Source organism: Pristiophorus japonicus, chromosome 9 (assembly GCF_044704955.1).
Source record: "Pristiophorus japonicus isolate sPriJap1 chromosome 9, sPriJap1.hap1, whole genome shotgun sequence".
NCBI classification, from domain to species: domain Eukaryota; kingdom Metazoa; phylum Chordata; class Chondrichthyes; family Pristiophoridae; genus Pristiophorus; species Pristiophorus japonicus.
The window spans coordinates 66000487-66022658 of NC_091985.1; the positions used below are offsets into that span (position 1 = coordinate 66000487).

The 22172-nt window shown below is 46.2% G+C and overlaps 1 protein-coding gene and 1 pseudogene across 1 annotated transcript in view; one reads left to right on the top strand and one right to left on the bottom strand.

The window, feature by feature from the left end:
• kcnh1a (potassium voltage-gated channel, subfamily H (eag-related), member 1a) overlaps positions 1-22172 on the bottom strand; it is a 453352-nt gene that overhangs the window by 367283 nt on the left and 63897 nt on the right. The window contains exon 4 of the mRNA XM_070888701.1: positions 700-828. Coding sequence (XP_070744802.1) covers positions 700-828 — 129 coding nt within the window. The remainder of the gene's footprint in view (positions 1-699; positions 829-22172) is intronic.
• Positions 19849-20086, top strand: LOC139274322 (U2 spliceosomal RNA; annotated as a pseudogene).

Genomic DNA, 22172 nt, shown 5'->3' on the forward strand with positions numbered 1-22172 from the left:
ACAAGCCAAGTTTATGCAACCTGCACTATTTTTAACTCGATATCTAAAATATTATCCATTTAGTAACAGACATTTAGAAATATTAAAATTACTTTCAAATAGCTGGAAATTATTTTGAGGTAGTTCAAAGGTATATTGGGGTTGAAATGTTTCTTGGACAATAGAGTAAAATGGGCAATATCAAATGGGCAGACTGTTTTACCGGGCGGAGTGTAAAACGGGCTGTCGATTCACTATTGCCTGTTTTGCGCCAACGCCAAGACAAATTTCTACTCCATTGAATTTCATTTGATATCTATTTGAATGATAATTGGCTCAAAGGGAACACAAATCAGAGCTACTACAATGCAAACCCAGTTCTCTGCTGGAAGCAGAGATGCAATTAGCTCTAATGTTTTATCAATGTAACCACATCTAAACCTGCTATCAACAAAGCATTTTACTTTATTTCTGCTATGGTCGCTATATTAGGCTATAGTACTACAAGGAAGATTTCATCAAGAGTATTAAAGGAAATGATTAATTTACATATTGGAATTTACTTACTGGAATAAATTGCTACAATCTTCACTTGTATTGCCTAACAATAAAATGCTGGAACATATAGATATGAATCTATTTATTTTCAGAGTTATACTTCATTGGCATGTTAAGCAGAAACAAGATTGTTACAAAAGCAAAAAAGGCCAGAACAGTTACCTTTAGATGAATCATCTTCAATGGGTTGTTTGAAAGCTGTGATATCGCTGAAGGTGCAAAGAAATAATACCACCTTATCTTGCTCATTTCGAATCGGAGCAATTTTCATAAAGAACCAGACTGGTGTCCCTATCGCAAATAAAAAAAGAGTATTTATTTTAAGATGTCAAGTATATTTTCCATTTATGCTAAATAGTATTACAAACACAACTCGTATTTACATACTGCGTTTAACATAGTAAAACGTCCCACGCCACTTCACAGCAGTATTATGAGATTAAAAATTTGACAAGTAAGAAGCATCAGAACATAATAGGAGCAGGTGTAGGCCATTCAGCCCCTCAAGCCTGCTCCGCCATTCAAGAAGATCATGGCTGATCTTCAACCTCAACACCACTTGCCTGCACTATCCCCATATCCCTTCATATCCAAAAATCTATCGATCTCTGTCTTGAATATACTAAATGACTGAGCCTCCCGTCCTCTGGGGTAGAGAATTCCAAGGTTCACCACCCTCTGAATGAAGAAATCTTTTCTCATCTCAGTCCTAAATGGTCGACCTCTTATTCTGAGACTGTGACCCTTGGTTCTAGACTCCCCAGCCAGAGGAAACACCTTCCCTGCATCTACCCTTTAAAATTTTGTATGTTTAAATGAGATCACTTCTCAGTCTTCTAAACTCTAGAGAATATAGGCCTAGTCTACTCAATCTCTCCTCATAGGACAATCCCCTCATCTGTTGCACTCCTTTTATGGCAAGTATATCCTTCCTTAGGTAAGGAGACCAAAACTGTACATAGTTCTCCAGGTGCAGTCCCACTAGGGCTCTATATAATTGCAGTAAAACATCTTTACTCTTGCACTCAAATCCTCTTGTAATAAAGGCCAACATACAATTTGCTTTCTTTATTGCTTGCTGTACCTGCAGGTTAACTCAGTGATTCGTGTACAAGGACACCCAGGTCCCTCTGAACACCAACATTTCCGAATCTCTCACCATTTAAAAAAAACTCCACATTTCTATTTTACCTACCAAAGTGGATATCACATTTCTCCACGTTATATTCTGCTTGCCATGTTCTTGACCTGTCTATATCCCCTTGAAGTCTCTTTGCATCCTCCTCACAACTTAAATTCCCACCTAGCTTTGTATCATCAGCAAACATGGATATATTACATTTAGTCCCCTCATCCAAATCATTGATATAAATTGTGAATAGCTGGGGCCAAAGCACCGATCCTTGCGGTACCCCACTAGTTACAGCCTACCAACCCGAAAATTATCCGTTTAATGCTATGACACCGAACCACATAAGGAGTAATTAGAGCAGAGAGGTAGGTTTTAAGGAGTGTCTTGAAGGAGAAAAGAGAGGTAGAGAGGCGGAGAGGTTTAAGCAGGGAATTCCAGAGCTTAGGGCCTAGGCAACAGAAGGCTCGGCCTCCGATGTTTGAGCAATTATAATCAGGGATGCTCAAGAGAGCAGAATTAGAGGAGCGCAGACATCTCAGGGGGTGGCAGGGAGTAGGGGGGTTGTTGGGCTGGAGGAGATTACAGAGATAGGGAGGGACGAGACCATGGAGGGATTTGAAAACAAAGATGAGAATTTTGAAATCGAGGCGTTGCTTAACCGGGAGCCAATGTAGGTCAGTGAGCACAAAGGTGATGGGTGAGCGGGACTTGGTGCAAGTCAGGAGCGCTTTGGAATAGTCAAGTCTACAGGTAAAAAAAGCATGGATCAGGGCTTCAGCAGCAGATGAGCTGAGGCAAGGGCAGAGACGGGCGATGTTAGTGGAGGTGGAAATAGGTGGTCTTAGTTAAGCTGCGGATATGTGGTTGAAAGCTCATTTCAGAGTCAAGTATGACACCAAGGTTGTGAACATTGTGGTTCAGCCTCAGACGGAAGTTGGGGAGAGAGATGAAGTCAGTGGCTAGAGAATGGACTTTGTGCCAGGGACCGAAAACAATGGCTTCGGTCTTCCCAATATTAAATTGGAGAAAATTTTTGCTCATCCAGAACTGGATGTCAGACAAGCAGCCTGATAATTTGGAGACTTTGGAGGGGTCAGGAGAACTGGTGGTGACCTAGAGCTGGGTGTCATCAGTGTACATGTAGAAAATGACACTGTGTTTTCGGATGATGTCGCCAAGGGGCAAAATGTAGATGAGAAATAGGAGGGAGCCAAGGATAGATCCTTGGGGAACATCAGAGGTAATGATGCAGGGGCGGGAAAAGATGCCATTGCAGGTGATTCTAAGGCTACGATTAGATAGATAATAGAACCAGGCAAGTGCAGTCCCACCCAACTGGACGACAGTGGTGAGGCTTTGGAGAAGGATAGAGTAATCAACCGTGTCATAGGCTGCAGACAATTCAAGAAGGACGAGGAGGGATAGTATGCCTTCGTCACAGTCACAAAGGATATAAATTGTGATTTTGATGAGAGCCGTTTCGGTACTGTGGCAGGCGTAGAAATCAAATTGGAGGGATTTAAACATGGAATTGCAGGAAAGAAGGGCATGGATATGAGAGGCGACAACACGTTCAAGGAATTTAGGGAGGAAAATAAGGTTGGAGATGGGGTGGAGGTTTGCAAGGATGGAGGGGTCGAGGATTGTTTTTTTTGAGGGGGTGATGATGGCAGATTTGAGGGAGCGGGGGACAATACCTGAGGAGAGAGAACCATCAACAATGTCAGCTAATATGGGAGCCAGAAAAGGAAGTTGGGTGGTCAGCAGTTTGATGGGAATAGGGTCAAGGGAGCAGGAAGTGCGTCTCATGGACAGGATGAGCTCGGAAAGGTCATGAAGGGAGATCGGAGAGAAAACTGGAGAAAGATGTGAGGTCAGGGCGAGAGCAGGGGGGGGATCCTTAGAGGAAGTTTGGTCCGGTGGCCTAGGGGAAGGAATGGAAGAGGCAGAAGTAGCCAAACGGATGGTCCCAATCTTGGAAATAAAAAAGGCCATGAGCTCCTCACACTTATTGTTGGAGGTGAGGATAGAGACTGGGGAGAAGGGTTTAAAAAGACGGGTAACAATGAAGAATAGAGCCCGGGTTTATCTTTACATTCCAGAATAATTCCGGAATAATGAGCAATTTTGGCAAACAAGAGCAGGACCCGATAATGCTTTGTGGTCCAGCCAGATCTGCCAGTGAATGACTGAACCAGGTGTCCGCCATATCCCTTGGACTTAAGGGAGAAGATCAGGGCTCTACCAGGGGGAACAGCCAAGGTGAGAGAAAAATTATTTTAACAGGGACTAGGGCATCAAAGGTGGTGGTGAGGGTGTGATTGAGAAGATTGGTAGCTGCAGAAAAGTCATGCTGAATGGTGGGCCAAAGACTGGACAGTTGGAAGTTGATGTGCAGTTGGAAGAGAACCAGGAGAGAGTTTTTTCCAGGGGTGGACACAGAAGGAGGTAGGGTTCGGAGGGGGGTGTGGGTGGAGAGCGATACGAGGAATTGGTCAGAGATGGCCTTATCTGCAATTGACACGATGGGAATAGCGAGGCCATGAGAGATGGCAAAGTCAAGTGGGTGGCCATGAATATGAGTTGGGGAGTTTACATGGAGGGAGAGATTAAGGGAGGATATAAGGCTAGTGAACTCAGAGGAGAGAGAGCATGATGAATTGAGATGGAGGTTGAAATCACTGAAGATGAGAGTCTTTCGGTGCAGTGGCACAGGGAGGAAAGTAGTTTAGAAATATCGATAATAAAATTGTTTATGGTACTTGGGTGGGCGGTAGAGAACGAGAATTTTAAATGAGCGGTGAGAGGGTGGAACAGGGTGAGATGCTCAAAGGAGGAGAAAGTGCCGGAGGGGTTGGGAGACAGACCAAGGTGTGATTTGCTGATGAGAGCCACACCGCCACCATGGTCTGAGCGTAGAAAATGGTGGAAGGTATAGTCAGGCGGGGAAGCTTCATTTAAATGTAAGGTGACATTGCCCCTCAACCAAGTATCCATCAAGGCCATGATGTCGATGCCATCATCCATGACAAACTCATGGATGGCAAGGGCTTTGTTCGCAAGCGAACTGACATTCTGGAGAGAGATGTGGAGAGGGTCGGTGACAGCGGACCCACTGCCAGCGTCCGCTGAGTGGGGGGGGGGGGGGGGGTGAGTTGGACAGGGAGGAGATTGGCAAGATTAGCCCCTAGTGGGCGCACTGGGCGGGAAGATCGACGAGAGAGTAAGATGGGAAAGTTGGGTTGTTAAATATTACACTATTTAAAATGTATTCAAACTTTATTAAGAAAACTTAAGTCTAATTGTCAATTAGACCATAATCAAAGCAAATGTAGAATTTTCTACGGTAAAACATTTGAACTGTTAAATAAAAATGCATCTTTTAATGTACAAAATATGTTTCCGAATGTTTGAAAGAGATTGATACAAGCAGGTACCTGTATATATACTCCTGGACACACAGATTTAATTTCCCCCATGTACTATTTTTAGCATACTGGTTAATGTGTTCCTGTTAAATTCCTCTCTGTGCTACTTTAATGTAGTCATTGTAATGTATTTGCTTCATGAGTTCTTTGCTTAAGAATTCATAGCAACACATTGCTATTAAGAACTAGTTGGTTTATTATCAAATGTTTAACAATCACACTACACATTGCTAGTTCATCCACTTGGCTCACAACTGCATACCTCATCATGGATGACCTAGAGCCAACTGACTGGGGCTTTATTGACTCTTGTGAACATCACGTGACTGGCTAAGCCACTCACAATGCCACAGTTCTACAACTATGATAATTAAACTATAAACTATCAAGGGGCACTAGAACCGGCAAATTAATAAAACTTTGTGAACCTTAAACGGTCAAATTAAAATTTGGTTGAGGAAAAGTGATTCATTCAAGTTTCTATAAATTAAAGTTGCTGGTATAGTGCATCAAATAACAGACAGAAAGACTTATATAGCATCTTTCACGACCGGATGTCTCAAAGCACTTTACAGCCAATTAAGTACTTTTGGAGTGTAGTCACTGTTGTAATAAATTATGTTCTGGAATTGTTATGTCTCTCATAAAATTGATTACCCACGTGCTTTTTTATGTACAACCAATTAGAAACAGTTCAAAGATCTAGTCTTAAATTTGTAAGAAGCATTCAGAAAACAGAGCTTCTGAGCAGTAAAAGTACCTGCTGAGTGAACTGTATGTAATGTATTTTCTTCATGGGTTTTTTGCTGAAGAATTCATAGCAACACATTGCTATTAAGAACTAGTTGGTTTATTAACAAAGGTTTAACAATCATACTAAAGACTACCAGTTCATCCACTAGGCTCACAACTGCATACCATATCGTGGATGACCTTGACCCAACTGACTAGGGTTTTACTGAGTCTTGTGAACATCACGTGACTGGCTAAGCCACTCACAATGAAACAGCTCTACAACTATTTTAAGTTGTAACTTAAATCAAGTGCCCCCTAATTAAAGGGGGAGGCACACTCCAAAAACTTTTCAAGTGCCCCCTTGTTTAAAAAAATTTTTTTTTTTTGAGGGCACTAAAACACAAATTATACAAGTGTCCTCTGGCTAAAAGGGGTCGGGGGGGGGGGGCACTAAAGCCGACAACTTAACCAAATTAAACTTTAGACATTAAAATCAAATTAAAATTTGATTGCCGGGGATGATGATGCACTCCAGTCCCTCCAGCACCCATCTCTCGCGGAAGGCCGCAAGCGTACCAGTGGACACCGCATGCTCCATCTCCAGGGACACCCTGGCTCGGAAGTAACCACGGAAGCGAGGCAGGCAGTCAGTCAGGCTGAACGACCCCCTCGACCGCCCGCTGCCTGGACCAGTTAATGGCTCCCTTGGCCATGCCCAGGAGCAGTTCTACAAGGAGGCCTTCCGACCTACCCGGTCCCCTCCACACAGGGGGCCCAAAGATCAGGAGTGTGGGACTGAAGTGCAACCAGAATTTGAGGAGTAGCCCCTTCAAATATTGGAAAAGGGGCTGCAACCTCGCACATTCAGTAAAAACGTGGATCACGGACTCTTCCAGACCACAGAAATTGCTGGGCAACAGCTCTACAACTCTTTTGGTTGGACAAAATTAAACAGTTAAATCAAGTGCCCCCTGATCTGGGGGACACTCCAAGCACTTTTCAAGTGCCCTTTTTTTTGTTTTTTGTTATTTTTTTTTTAAATGTTTCGGGCACTAAAATCATTAATTTTACAAGTGCCCCCAAGGGGAGGGGAACTAAAACCCGGCAATAAAAACAAATTAAATTTTAAAACATATAAAATCAAATTAAAATTTGATCGCGGGGGTGATGATGCACTCCAGTCCCTCCGGCGCCAACCTCTCGCGGAAGGCCGCGAGCATACAGGTGGACACCGCGTGCTCCATCTCCAAAGACACCCTGGCTCGGAAGTAACCACGGAAGAGAGGCAGGCAGTCGGGCTGAATGACCCCCTCGACCGCCCGCTGCCTGGACCGGCTGATGGTCCCCTTGGCCATGCCCAGGAGCAGTCCTACAAGGAGGCCTTCCGACCTACCCGGTCCCCTCCACACAGGGGGCCCAAAGATCAGGAGTGTGGGACTGAAGTGCAACCAGAATTTGAGGAGCAGCCCCTTCAAATATTGGAAGAGGGGCTGCAACCTCGCACATTCAGTAAAAACATGGAACACGGACTCTTCCAGACCACAGAAATTGCTGGGCAACAGCTCTACAATTCTTTTTGATTGGAGAAAAGTAAACAATTAAATCAAGTGCCCCCCGATCCGGGGGACACTCCAAACACTTTGTATTTTTTTTTGTATTTTTTTTTGTTTTTTGGGGTTTTTTTTTTCGGGCACTAAAACCGTAAATTTCCAAGTGCCCCCTATAAAAGGGGAGGGGGACACTAAAACCCGGCAATAAAAACAAATTAAACTTTAAACCATATAAAATCAAATTAAAATTTGGTTGCCGGGGGTGATGATGCACTCCAGTCCCTCCAGCGCCCACCTCTCGCAGAAGGCCGTGAGTGTACCAGTGGACACTGCGTGCTCCATCTCCAAGGACACCCTGGACCGGATGTAAGAGCGGAAGAGAGGCAGGCAGTCAGGCTGAATGACCCCCTCGACCGCCCGCTGCCTGGACCGGCTGATGGCACCCTTGGCCGTGCCCAGGAGCAGTCCTACGAGGAGGCCTTCGGACCTACCCGCTCCCCTCCGCACAGGGTGCCCAAAGATCAGGAGCGTGGGACTGAAGTGCAACCAGAAATTGAGGAGTAGCCCCTTTAGATAATGAAACAGGGGCTGCAACCTCGCACATTCAGTAAAAACATGGAACATGGACTCTTCCAGACCACAGAAATTGCTGGGCAACAAACCTGTGAGTGCATATATTACACTGCTTCCCTTTTTTTTTAGAAGCAAGGTATTTATACAATATTTTAAAAGATTACTTATCATGATTACAATTTTACAAATTTGACTGCTGAGCCTGAGTATCTTCTTGTAAGCTTTTAGCTTCCTCCTGCTCCGACCTCCATTTCTTTACAATCGGTTGGCTATGCCCATTTTCTACAATCTTACTTGACTCAGAGGACTGTCCTCAGAATGTCTGTTTTCAGATCGGTTACTAGCGTGAATTGGCATCCCAAAAGAAACTGGTGAAACTTTTTAATATCAAATATAATTGCCAAAGCCTCTTTCTCAATCTGGGCATAATTTTGTTTGCATTTCTTGAGCGTACGTGATGCAAAGGCGACCGTTTTTTCCTGCCCATCATTCATAACATGGCTGATTACTGATCCCACACCATACCCAGAGGCATCACATGCTAGTCTTAGTTCATGAGTCAGATTATAATGGACGGGAAGAGCACTACTGCTCAAGTGTCGTTTACATGTGTCATATGCATTCTGTTGCTCTTTGTCCCATATCCAACGCACCCCTTTCTTTAATAAATAATGGAATGGTGCGAGCACCGTTGCTAGTCCAAGAAAGAAACAAGCATAATATTGGACTATGCCTAAAAGGGGTCGTAATTCAGTAATTTTTTCGGCTCCAGAGCCATCATGATGGCTTGCACTTTCTCCTTAACTGGTTGGAGACCATTTTCATCAACCAGCAATCCTAGATAAACCACCTCACGCTGTATGAATACACATTTACTCCTCTTCAGCTTCAGATTATGGTCATTGAACCGTCTGAATACTTCTTGTAAGATTTCCAGGTTTTCCTTCTCTGTGCTGGTGGCTATCAACTCATCCTCATGATTGCACAAACAGTGATTTATTTCCTGTAAGATCTAATCCATGGTAGCCTGAACTATCTTTGGTGATGACTTGATACCATAGGGCCACTTAATGTATGAATATAAACCTTTGAGTGTGTTGACTGTCAGATGCTGTTGACTATCCTTGTCGATGTGGAGTTGAGCATAGGCGTGGGAGAGATCCAGTTTTGTGAAGACTTTTGCGCCCGCCAGATCTGCATACAGGTCCTGTGATGTCGGTAAAGGGCACTGCTCATCATCAATTGCTCGATTCAGGGTAATTTTATAATCCCCACAGAGCCGTACCGTTTTGTCTGCCTTCGGAACTGCAACTAACAGGGTGGTCCAGTCACTCCCATCAGTCTTCACTAAAACTCCATTTTTCTGCAATTTATCAAGCTCTTGTTCAACTTGCGATCTTAATGCATATGGTACCAGCCTTGGTCTACAAAACATAGGTTTGACTTTCGACCTAATCCAAATATGTGCAGTGTATCACTTGATGCCCTCGCATCAGTCTTCAAATATGCTAGCATATTTCTCCGTCAGAGCATCTAGCTGAGACTTAACCATTTCTGTACTATCGATACTGTACCAATCCAAACAAATCACTCTTAGCCAATCTTTGCCCATAAGTGTCGCCGATTGACGTATTTATCTATAATAAAAGGTAATCTTGCTTGTTGCCCCTGGTATTGTACTATACACTCCATTTGTCCAAGCGTCTGCAGCTTTTCTCCTGAATATGATTTCAGCTTTGCTGAGTTTGCCTTTAGTGGTAACGCCTCTGAAATCCTTGTAATACACATCCTGACTCATTATTGAGCAATCAGCCACTGTATCTATTGTCATATTAATCATCGATTACTAATTAGTACTAATGTTTTGAAATCCTGACATAAGGAATGTATTGCCTTGCCCTTCTCTGCATATACACCAAAACCTACACTGTTCTGATCGGTTTCCATCCAGTGAAGTTTTTGATTATAGTTGGGTCTGTCCTTTGATTTACATATGGCTGCAATGTGTCCCCTTAGTTGGCACTGGTAGCATCTTGCCCACTTGAACCGACACTGTTGTGTGGTATGGTTGCCATTATACCTATGACATCTATTGTTCTTAGTTTCACAACTCTCCCACTGACTAGGGCTCTCAATCTTCTGCGTTTCTACAGCCCTGTGCCTGTAAACTGCTAGTACTGCCGGTAATGGGTGAAATTCCTGAAAAAAAAATTCTGTCATATCCATGGAGGTAGCTATCTTGCATGCTCTCTCAAAAGAGAGATTATCCATATCATACAATTTTGACTGGATGCGTTCATCCATTAATCTACACGCAAATTTATCTCGAAGAGCCATTTTTAGGAATCCTTCAAAATTGTAGTGTAGAGACAATGCTCATGGCAACAATGTATTCACTCATAGCCTTTGGTTTCTCATTGCAACTTATAGCTCTCCACTATTTCTAAAGACTGTGGATCAAAATGATTCTCCAATATTTGTTGTATGTCTGAGAATGAAGCATCCTGAACCTTTCTCGGAGTTAACAAGTTCACTAATTCTCTGCTCCAATCATGACTGACAGAATAGCTTTCATCATCTCCTGAACTGCTAGATTCCTTAATTGTGAATCTGCCACACCTGCTGGGACTTCATTAACATCATTAGCTCTGAAAAAAACATTTGCAATCTTTCCCTGAATTATCTAAATGATTCCTTATTCTGGTCAAAAGCTCCCAAATTACTGACATAACTCAAATTCACATCCATGTTACTGTCTCAGCTTAATAGGCGTTAATCACTCTCAATAATCTTGAATTGCTTTTCGATGACTTTAAACCACGCTGCCGGTATAGCTTCTTGCTGTGCTCCACTTGCATTTGCTTTCAAAAGGAAATTCCACCAAAATGTCTTTATGAACAAACTCCCATTCTCGTCACCATTTTGTAATGTATTTGCTTCATGGGTTCTTTGCTTAAGAATTCATAGCAACATATTGCTATTAAGAACTTATTGGTTTATTAACAAAGGTTTACCAATCACACTACATATTACCAGTTCATCCACTAGGCTCACAACTGCACACCTCATCGTAGATGACCCAGCCCCAACTGACTGGGGTTTTATTGAGTCTTGTGAACATCACGTGACTGGCTAAGCCACTCACAATGCAACAGCTCTACAACTAATTTTGGTATAACTTTAACTCAAGTGCCCCATTTTTTAAGGGCACCAAAACCCACAAATTAACAATTAAACATTAAAGGGAGCCTTGTCAAATCAAATTAAAATTCTAATTCCTGTTGAAATTATGCACTCCGGTGTCCACCTCTCATAGAAGGTCACGAGCATACCGGTAGACACCGCGTGCTCCATCTCCAGGGACACCATGGCGCGAACGTAGCCGCAGAAGAGAGGCAGATAGTCGGGCTGAACGACCCCCTCGACCTGTTAATGGCCACCTTGGCTAGGCCCAGGAGCTGTCCTACAAGGAGGCCCTCTGACCTACCGGTTCCCCTCCGTTACGGGTGCCCAAAGATCAGGAGCGTGGGATTGAAGTCCAGCCAAAAATCGAGGAGCAGCCCCTTCAAATAATGGAAGAGGGGCTGCAACCTCACACGCTGTATAAAAACATGGAACACAGACAGCTTCAGACCGAAGAAAATGCAGGCAGCCTGGGAGTCGAAGAACCGACTTAAAAACTTATTGTTCGGGACTGCCCCATGCAATATCTCCCAGGCCAAGTCCCCAATAGATAAAGGGAGGACTTCCACATAGAGCCCTCCATTGGGGATCTCTGCCTCCTCCGGATGGAAAGATGGTACGCCATGGCATGCCCGGGCAGAAGACAAGGATGGACAACAGCTCTACAACTCTTTTGGTTGTAAACGATTAACCAATAAATCAAGTGTCCCCTTTGGGGGGGACACTCCAAACATTTTTCAAGTGCCCTGTTTTGTTTTTTTTTGTTTTTTGGGGGGGGTTTTTGTGGGGTTTTTTAGGGCACCGAGAGACAAATTATACAAGTGCCCCCTATAAAAGGGGAGGGGGAAACTAAAACCCGGCAATAAAGCAAATGAAACTTTAAAACATATAAAATCAAATTAAAATTTGGTTGCCGGGGGTGATGATGCACCCCAGTCCCTCCGGCACCCACCTCTCACGGAAGGCCGCGAGCGTACCGGTGGACACCGCGTGCTTCATCTCCAGGGTCGGATGTAAGCGCGGAAGAGAGGCAGGCAGTCGGGCTGAACAACCCCACTCGACCGCCCGCTGCCTGGACCGGCTGATGGCACACTTGGCCGTGCCCAGGAGCAGTCCTACGAGGAGGCCTTCCGACCTGTCCGCTCCCCTCCACACAGAAACATAGAAAATAGGTGCAGGAGTAGGTCATTCGGCCCTTCGAGCCTGCACCACCATTCAATAAGATCATGGCTGATCATTCCCTCAGTACCCCTTTCCTGCTTTCTCTCCATACCCCTTGATCCCTTTAGCCGTAAGGGCCACATCTAACTCCCTTTTGAATATATCCAATGAACTGGCATCAACAACCCTCTGCGGTAGGGAATTCCACAGATTAACAACTCTCTGAGTGAAGAAGTTTCTCCTCATCTCAGTCCTAAATGGCCTACCCCTTATCCTTAGACGGTGTCCCCGGTTCTGGACTTCCCCAACATCGGGAACATTCTTCCTACATCTAACCTGTCGAGCCATATGTTTCTATGAGATCCCCTCTCATCCTTCTAAACTCCAGTGTATAAAGGCCCAGTTGATCCAGTCTCTCCTCATATGTCAGTCCAGCCATCCCTGGAATCAGTCTGGTGAACCTTCGCTGCATTCCCTCAATAGCAAGAACGTCCTTCCTCAGATTAGGAGACCAAAACTGAACACAATATTCCAGGTGAGGCCTCACCAAGGACCTGTACAACTGCAGTAAGACCTCCCTGCTCCTATACTCAAATCTCCTAGTTATGAAGGCCAACATGCCATTTGCCTTCTTCACTGCCTGCTGTACCTGCATTCCAAATTTCAATGACTGATGAACCATGACACCCAGGTCTCGTTGCACCTCCCCTTTTCCTAATCTGCCGCCATTCAGATAATATTCTGCCTTCGTGTTTTTGCCACCAAAGTGGATAACCTCACATTTATGCACATTATACTACATCTGCCATGCATTTGCCCACTTACCTAACCTGTCCAAATCACCCTGCAGCCTCTTAGCGTCCTCCTCACATGGTAATGGTAGAGTGAGGGATATGCCGGGCCATGAAGTTACAGATTGTGCTGATGGCCTGCAGTGCCTCATGGATACCCAGTTTTGAGCTGCTAGATCTGTTCTGAATCTATCCCATTCAGCACAGTGGTAGTGCCACACGCGATGATGGAGGGTGCCCTCAGTGTGAAGATGGGACTTTGTCTCCACAAGGACTGTACCTTGGTCACTCCTACCAATAGATGCATCTGGGACAGGTAGATTGGTGAGGACGAGGTCAAGTAGATTTTTCCTTTGTGGTGGTTCTCTCACCACCTGATTAAGTAAAAGAAACATGCGGGGGGGTGGGGGCGAGGTCAAGTAGATTTTTCCTTTGTGGTGGTTCTCTCACCACCTGATTAAGTAAAAGAAACATGCGGGGAGGTGGGGGCGAGATCTTCGCCTTAGTTCCGCTCCATTTGTGCTCAAAAATGTCTGTTCCTGCTGCTCACTTGTAGCTGGTTAAGTTTTCAAGAGGACATTAATCCTGGTAGCAAAAGCTCCTGTTTGTAACAGGCGGAAGCCTCATGAATAAATTCAAATCGGGGTTCAATTACATAATTACAACACTAATGCCATTTTCTGACCTCACTGTGTGACTAACACCACTTCTTGCTCCCGCCCACCAACCATGAGCGGTACAACAACCACTACTTGCATTTTTATATTGCCTTTAACATAGAAAAATGTCATATGGTGTTTCACAGAATGTAATCAGACAAGAATGGACACCAAGAAAAGGGAGATATTAGGAGGAGTGACCAAAATGTTGGTCAAAGTTTGTGGTTTTAAAGAAGGACTTAAAGGAGAAGAGGGAGGTGCACAGATGGAGGAATTTAGGGTGGGAATTCCAGAGCGTAGGGTTTAGATGGCTAAAGGAACAGCCACCAATGTTGGGGGAGCAGAAACCAAGGTAGGTTACTGAGCACAAGGTGATATGGACCACACTGTCACTCCGGCAGTTTGGGCAGGGCAGGTGCTGGAAAGTATAGCCCGGTGGGGAGGGATCAGGAAGTGGCTAGGTGTTGACATCCATAAGTCAAGTTTCAGTCAAAACCAGGATGCCAGTGCAATCATCCACAATTTAGGCGTGGATGGTAAGACATTTTTTTAGTAGGGAAATGCAGGCAGGGTTAGTCCACTGACTTAGTCCAAGGGGTCAATGACAGATGAAGTGGGTGACTGGGCTCCTGCTCCTGCACTGGCTGAGAGGCGGTAACATTCTCAGCAGCTGAAATGAAAGAGAGGGACAAGGGTTAGCTTGTGGTGTGAGGGAGAGCATATAGAAATAACTGTGCATTGAAAATATATGCAGTTTATCTTTCAGAGTCTGTAGGGTGAGGGAGAAGTCAGAAGAGACATTGAGAATAAGGTATCAATAAACGCACGTGTCATTTCCTCCGATGCTGCCAGTCGCCACGGCCTCTCTGTCTTTTCGCATGATGGCAAGCAGGCTCTCTTCAATGGGGAGAGGGCGTGCAGGTGGGCTCTTCCTCCTTTGGTGTCTGGAGAGTGGCTATTGTGGTGGAATAGTTGACAGTCTGTCTGTGAAATGTGAGTTATGGGCAAGTGAGGGTTGCAATAGTGGTGAGTGTGTGAGCAGGAGAAGGAGGTTTGGTAAAGTGTGGTGCAGTGATTGTAGAATAGTAAAGGATAGTGGCGGCAAAGGCATCTTGGGAGTGCTATCAATGTTGTAATTAACGAAACTGTAAGTGCAGCTGTGAGCAGAAAGAATGAGGGAAGTCTTACTTTAACAACTCTACTCAGATCATTGAAATTTTTACGGCATTGCAGCCATTTCCTTGGTTCAGAGTTCTTGGCATTGTAATACTCAGCGATTTCTTCCCACTGTCTACACTGTGCCCTGGTTGAAAGAGGATATACCCTCTCCTCTCTACTGCCTGCACCAAAGCCTCCAGTGCAGAATCAGAGAAACTTCGCTCCCTCCTTCAGCCAGTGACTGTTCAACAACTTCTTCCTGGGTGCCTAGCCAGAATGCACCTCCATTTTAAAGAGATGTTGGCTAGCTTTAAGTTGAGTCATGGGGGTCAAGTTTCGGCCTGAGTTGATCCTAGTTTTTTGGAGCAACTAGCTTAGAATGGAGCATCTTAGAAGTTGCAATTCTCAGCCTTTAGTTTGCTCCAGTTCTAGTCCGTTAGAACCGTTTCATTTTAGAGCAGTTTTTTTTTCCAAAAGCAGGCGTGCCTGATCACTTACGCCTGTTTTGCAAGTTTAGGCAGCGAAAACTTACTCCAAACTAACTTAGAATGGAGTAAGTGTAGATTTTTGTACGCTCAGAAAAACCTTGCCTACACTTAGAAATCAGGAGTAGGGAACGAAAGATGGGGGGGGGGGGGGGGAGAGGTTTACAAACATTAAACACTTTACTTTTACAAATAAAGAGCCATCATCAATAATAAATCAATAATAAGCTAGTCAGAGGAGGAGCGACTTCCGGGGACGTCGAGGCCTATAAAGGCCAGCGGGAGTTCGTGGTTGAGAGCTAGTTGGAGGAGGAGCGAGTTCCGGGGATGTCGAGGCCTATAAAGGCCAGCGGGAGTTCGTGGTCGGAGAGCTAGTCAGAGGAGGAGGAACGAGTTCCGGGGATGGCGAGGCCTATAAAGGCCAACGGGAGTTCGTGGTCAGAGAGCTAGTCAGAGGAGGAGCGAGTTCCGGGGACGTTGAGGCAGCTACAGGGAGAAGGCAAAAGAAGTAGAAAGAAATCAAAAGGTGACGTCACAGCCAAGGGGGTAAGTGATTGGCTGGAGATTGGTAAGTAGCTTTTCTTTTTCTTTCTTTATTAGCAAGTAATCTTTAGCATTGTTGTTGCCCAATTAAGTTAATCCAAGAGTTAAGTCATGGCAGGAGAGCTCGGACGCATGTTATGCTCCTCCTGTACTATGTGGGAACTCAGGGACGCTTCCGGTGTCCCTAACAACTACGTGTGCGGGAAGTGCATCCGCCTGCAGATCCTGACAGACCGCATTGCGGCACTGTCACTGCGGGTGGATGAACGCTGGAGCATCCACTATGCTGAGAATTACGTGAATAGCACGTTTAGCGAGTTGGTCACACCGCAGGTAAAGGGTATACAGCCAGGTAGGGATTGGGTGAACAAAAGGAAGAGCAGTGCAAGGAAGGTAGTGCAGGGGTCCCCTGTGGTCATCCCCCTGCAAAACAGATACACCGTTTTGGGTACGGTTGGGGGGGGGATGACTCATCAGGGGAAGGCAGCAGTAGCCAAGTTCATGGCACCGTGGGCTCTGCTGCACAGGAGTGCAGGAAAAAGAGTGGGAGAGTGATAATGATAGGGGATTCAATTGTAAGGGGAATAGATAGGAATTTCTGCGCCCGCAACTGAGACTCCAGGATGATATGTTGCCTCCCTGGTGCAAGGGTCAAGGATGTCTCGGAGCGGGTGCAGGACATTCTGAAAAGGGAGAGTGAACAGCCATTGTCGTGGTGCATATAGGTACCAACGATATAGGTAAAAAACGGGATGAGGTCCTACGAGACGAATTTAGGGAGCTAGGACTATATTTAAAAAGTAGGACCTCAAAAGTAGTAATCTCAGGATTGCTACCAGTGCCACGTTGTCGTCAGAATAGGAATCGCAGGATAGCTCAGATGAATACGTAGCTTGAGGAGTAGTGCAGAAGGGAGGGATTCAAATTCCTGGGGCATTGGAACCGGTTCTGGGGGAGGTGGGACCAGTACAAACCGGATGGTCTGCAGCTGGGCAGGACCGGAACCAATGTCCTAGGGGGAGTGTTTGCTAGTGCTGTTGGGGAGGAGTTAAACTAATATGGCAGGGGGATGTGAACCTATGCAGGAAGACAGAGGGAAATAAAAGGGAGACAAAGACATGGGTGGAGCTGCAGAATATCAAAGGGCAGAAAACGCTAGTGGGAGTTGTGTACAGACCACCAAACAGTAGTAGTGAGGTTGGGGACAGCATCAAACAAGAAATAAGGGATGCGTGCAATAAAGGTACAGCAGTTAGCATGGGCGATTTTAATCTACATATAGATTGGGCTAGCCAAACTGGTAGTAATGCGGTGGAGGAGGATTTCCTGGAGTGTATTAGGGATGGTTTTCTAGACCAATATGTCAAGGAACCAACCAGAGAGCTGGCCATCCTAGACTGGGTGATGTGTAATGAGAAGGAGCTAATTAGCAATCTTGTTGTGCGAGGCCCCTTGGGGAAGAGTGACCATAATATGGTAGAATTCTTTATTAAGATGGCGAGTGATACAGTTAATTCGGAAACTAGGGTCCTGAACTTGAGGAAAGGTAACTTCGATGGTATGAGGCATGAATTGACTAGAATAGACTGGCAAAGGATACTTAAAGGGTTGACGGTGGACAAGCAATGGCAAACATTTAAAGATTACATGGATAAACTTCAGCAATTGTACATCCCTGTCTGGAGTAAAATAAAACAGTCAACCGTGGCTAACAAGGGAAATTAAGGATAGTGTTAAAAACAAGGAAGAGGCATGTAAATTGGCTAGAAAAAGCAGGAAACCTGAGGACTGGGAGAAATTTAGAATTCAGCGGAAGAGGACAAAGGGTTTAATTAGGAGGGGGAAAATAGAGTACGAGAGGAAGTTTGCCAGGAACATAGTTTCGGGCGCAAGAGTAAAAACTTTAATTGTTGTGCATCTGTAAAGCATGCACTCCCATGTTCCACCACCCGTGAGCTCATCCCCTGAAGTCCCAAGGGATCCCACCATTCCTTGGGAGCACTGTATATAAGCCGGCCCCTAAGGCCTGTTCCTCACTCTGGAGTGTCTTATTAAAGACTGAGGTCACTGTTACTTTAACCTCTCTGTGTGCAGCCTCATCTGTGTTAGGAACACAATAACTGGCGACAAGAATACGAATCCAACGCAAAGATGCAGCAAACTGTGGGCATCCTGGAGAAGTTCTCGGAGGGTGAGGACTGGGAAGCCTATTTCGAATGGCTAGACCAGTACTTTGTAGCCAACGAGCTGGACGGAGAAGGAAGCGCTGCAAAAAGGAGAGCGATCCTCCTCACAGTCTGTGGGGCACCGACCTACAGCATCATGAAGAATCTTCTGGCTCCGGTGAAATCCACAGATAAGTCATATGAGGAGCTGTGTACACTGGTTCAGGAGCATCTTAACCCAAGGGAGAGCGTGCTGATGGCGAGGTATCGGTTCTACACGTGCCAGCGATCTGAAGGTCAGGAAGTGGCGAGCTACGCCGCTGAGCTAAGGTAACTTGCAGGACAATGTGAGTTTGATGGCTACCTGGAGCAAATGCTCAGAGACTTTTTTGTACTGGGCATTGGCCACGAGACCATCCTCCGAAAACTTTTGATTGTAGAGACACTGACCCTCAGTAAGGCCATTGTGATAGATCAGTCGTTTATGTCCACCAGTGATAACACCAAACAAATCTCTCAGCACATAAGTGCTAGCAATGTTCATAAATTAACTGGAACTGTGTTTGCGAGCAGAAATGTACAGGGCAGAAACCACAAGTCTGCAACTGCCAGCAGGCCTCAGGTGACCCAGATGGCTCAGAGTCCCAAACAAAGGATGAATGCAAGGTAATTCACACCTTGTTGGCGTTGTGGAGGCTTCCATTCAGCCTATTCATGCCGCTTCAAAGGGTATGTTTGCAAGAGCTGTGGAACAATGGGGCACCTCCAACGAGCTGCAAGCTCTGCAAAACCTGCTAACCACCACGTGGCAGAGGAAGATCAGTCCATGATGGATCAAAGCAATTTCGAGCCTCAAAGAGAGGAGGCAGATGCTGAAATACACAAGGTGCGCACATTTTCGACGAAATGTCCACCTATAATGCTAAACGTAAAATTGAATGGCTTACCCATAGCCATGGAACTGGACACTGGCCCTAGCCAATCCATCATGAGTAAAAAGATGTTTCAGAGACTAGGCATTCAGACCAGCCCTGAGCCCCATCCACACGAAACTGAGAACGTACACCAAAGAGCTTATCACTGTCCTGGGCAGCGCCATGGTCAAGGTCACCTACGAGGGCACGATGAACGAACTGCCACTTTGGATTGTCCCGGGCGATGCTCCACACTGTTTGGAAGGAGTTGGCTGGAACTGGGATGACATCCAAGCGCTATCACATGTCGATGAGGCCTCATTTACCCAGGTTCTTAACAAATTTCCTTCCGTTTTTGAGCCAGGCATTGGAAACTTTTCCGGGGCGTAGGTGCGGATCCACTTGGTCCCAGAGGCACGACCCATTCACCACAAGGCGCGAGCGGTACCTCACATGATGAGGGAGAGAGTGGAAATCGAGCTGGACAGTCTGCAACGCAAGGGCATCATCTCCCTAGTGGAATTCAGCAAGTGGGCCAGCCCGATTGTTCCAGTACTCAAAAGTGATGGCACGGTCAGGATTTGCGGCGATTATAAAGTAACTAGAAATTGTTTCTCGCTACAGGACCAATACCCGCTACCTAAAGCAGACAACCTATTTGCGACGCTGGCATGAGGCAAGACATTCACCAAGCTTGACCTGACTTCGGCCTACATGACGCAGGAGCTGGAGGGGTCTTCGAAGGGCCTCACCTGCATCAACACGCAGAAGGGACTGTTCATCTACAACAGATGCTCGTTTGGAATTAGGTCAGCTGCAGCGATCTTCCAGAGAAACACTTCTCGGCCTTTTGGCTAAGATCATGCGTAACTGACCTGACAGGGGAGTAACCATGACCCCAAAGTGGTTCTCCCTGGATCAGGAAGGTGGTTCTCCTATGCTTTTTGGAAATAGGAGGTGGGTGGGGTGGATTGACCCATCCACCTCCACGGAGGTGTGTGGGGGGCCTGACCCATCCACCTCCATGGCACGAACCTGGTATTGCAGTACTTCCAGGAACGGTGCAGTGGCTCTCGGCCTTTTGGCTAAGAGCATTAGCGCAGAGTGATCCTTGATGTGTGCAAGGTGACCTCTGGCGTTTGTGATTTGACAAAGAATTGGAAAGATTGGCTACGAAAAAAAAACATGGAGAGCCTACTCAAGTCGGTACCACACACGGTGGTCTTTCAGGACGACATATTGGTCACGGGTCGGGACACCGCCGAGCACCTACAAAACCTGGAGGAGGTCCTCCAGCGACTGGATCGCATAGGGCTGCGGCTGAAGAGGTCGAAATGCGTCTTCATGGCAACAGAAGTGGAGTTTTTGGGGAGGAAGATCGCGGTGGACAGCATTCGGCCCACAGACGCCAAGACGGAGGCTATCAGGAATGCGCTCAGGCCACAGAACGTCACGGAGCTGCGGTCGTTCCTGCGACTCCTCAATTATTTTGGTAACTTCCCACCGGGGTTGAGCATCCTCTTACAGCCCCTACATGTGTTATTGCGTAAAGGTGAGAACTGGGTATGGGGAAAAACCAAGTAATTGCTTTTGAGAAAGCCAGAAACATTTTATGCTCCAACAAACTGCTTGTATTGTATAACCCGTGTAAAAGACTTGTGCTTGCATGTGACGTGTCGTCGTACAGAGTCGGTGTGTGTATTACAACAGGCTAACGTTGCGGGGAAGTTGCAACCCGTCACCTATGCATACAGGAGCTTGTCTAAGGCAGAGAGGGCCTACAGCATGATTGAGAAGGAGGCATTAGCGTGTGTGTTCGGGTTAAAGAAAATGCATCAGTACCTGCTTGGCCTCAAATTTGAGCTGGAAACCAATCACAAGCCCGTCACATCCCTGTTCGCTGAAAACAAGGGGATAAATACTAATGCCTCAGCCCACATAAAAAGGTGGGCACTCGCACTATCAGCGTATAACTATACCATCCGCCACAGGCCAGGCACCGAGAACTGTGCGGATGTTCTCAGTCGGCTACCATTGCCCACCATTGGGGTGGAAATAGCGCAGCCTGCAAACTTGTTAATGGTGGCGCAGCCCGCAGACTTCTTGATGGTCATGGAAGCGTTTGAAAATGATAAATCACCTGTCACGGCCCGCCAGGTTAGGACTTGGACCAGCCAAGATCCTCTGTTGTCCCTAGTAAAAAACTGTGTACTGCATGGGAGCTGGGTCAGCATCCCAGTTGAAATGCAAGAGCCAATCAAGCTGTTCCAGCGGCGAAAGGACGAGCTGTCCATTCAGGCAGACTGCCTGTTGTGGGGTAACTGCGTAGTGTTACCGAAAAAGGGCAGGGAGACGTTCATCTCGGATCTCCACAGCACACACCCGGGTATAGTAATGATGAAAGCGATAGCCAGATCCCATGTGTGGTGGCCCGGTATCAACTCTGACTTAAGCATCCTGTGTGTGGCAATGCAGCGTATGTGCTCAGTTGAGCAACGCACCCAGAGAGGCACCACTAAGTTTGTGGTCCTGGCCCTCCAGACCATGGTCGAGGATCCATGTCGACTATGCGGGCCCGTTTCTCGGTAAAATGTTCTTGGTGGTGGTGGATGCTTTTTCAAAATGGATTGAATGTGAAATAATGTCGGGAAGCACCGCCACCATTGAAAGCCTGAGGGCCATGTTTGCCACCCACGGCCTGCCTAACATACTGGTCAGTGACAGCGGGCCATGTTTCACCAGTGCCGAATTTAAAGAATTCATGACCCGCAATGGGCTCAAACATGTCACCTCGGCCCCATTTAAACCAGCCTCCAATGGGCAGGCAGAGCGGGCAGTACAAACCATCAAACAGAGCCTTAAACAAGTCACAGAAGGCTCACTCCAAACCCGCCTGTCCCGAGTACTGCTCAGCTACCGCACGAGACCCCACTCACTCACAGGGGTGCCCCCGGCTGAGCTACTCATGAAAAGGACACTTAAAACCAGACTCTCGCTGGTTCACCCCAACCTGCATGATCAGGTAGAGAACAGGCAGCAGCAACAAAATGTAAACGATGGTCGCGTCACTGTGTCACGGGAAAGTGATCTGAATAACGCTGTGTATGTGCTAAACTATGGACATGGTCCCAAGTGGATCACGGGCACAGTGATAGCTA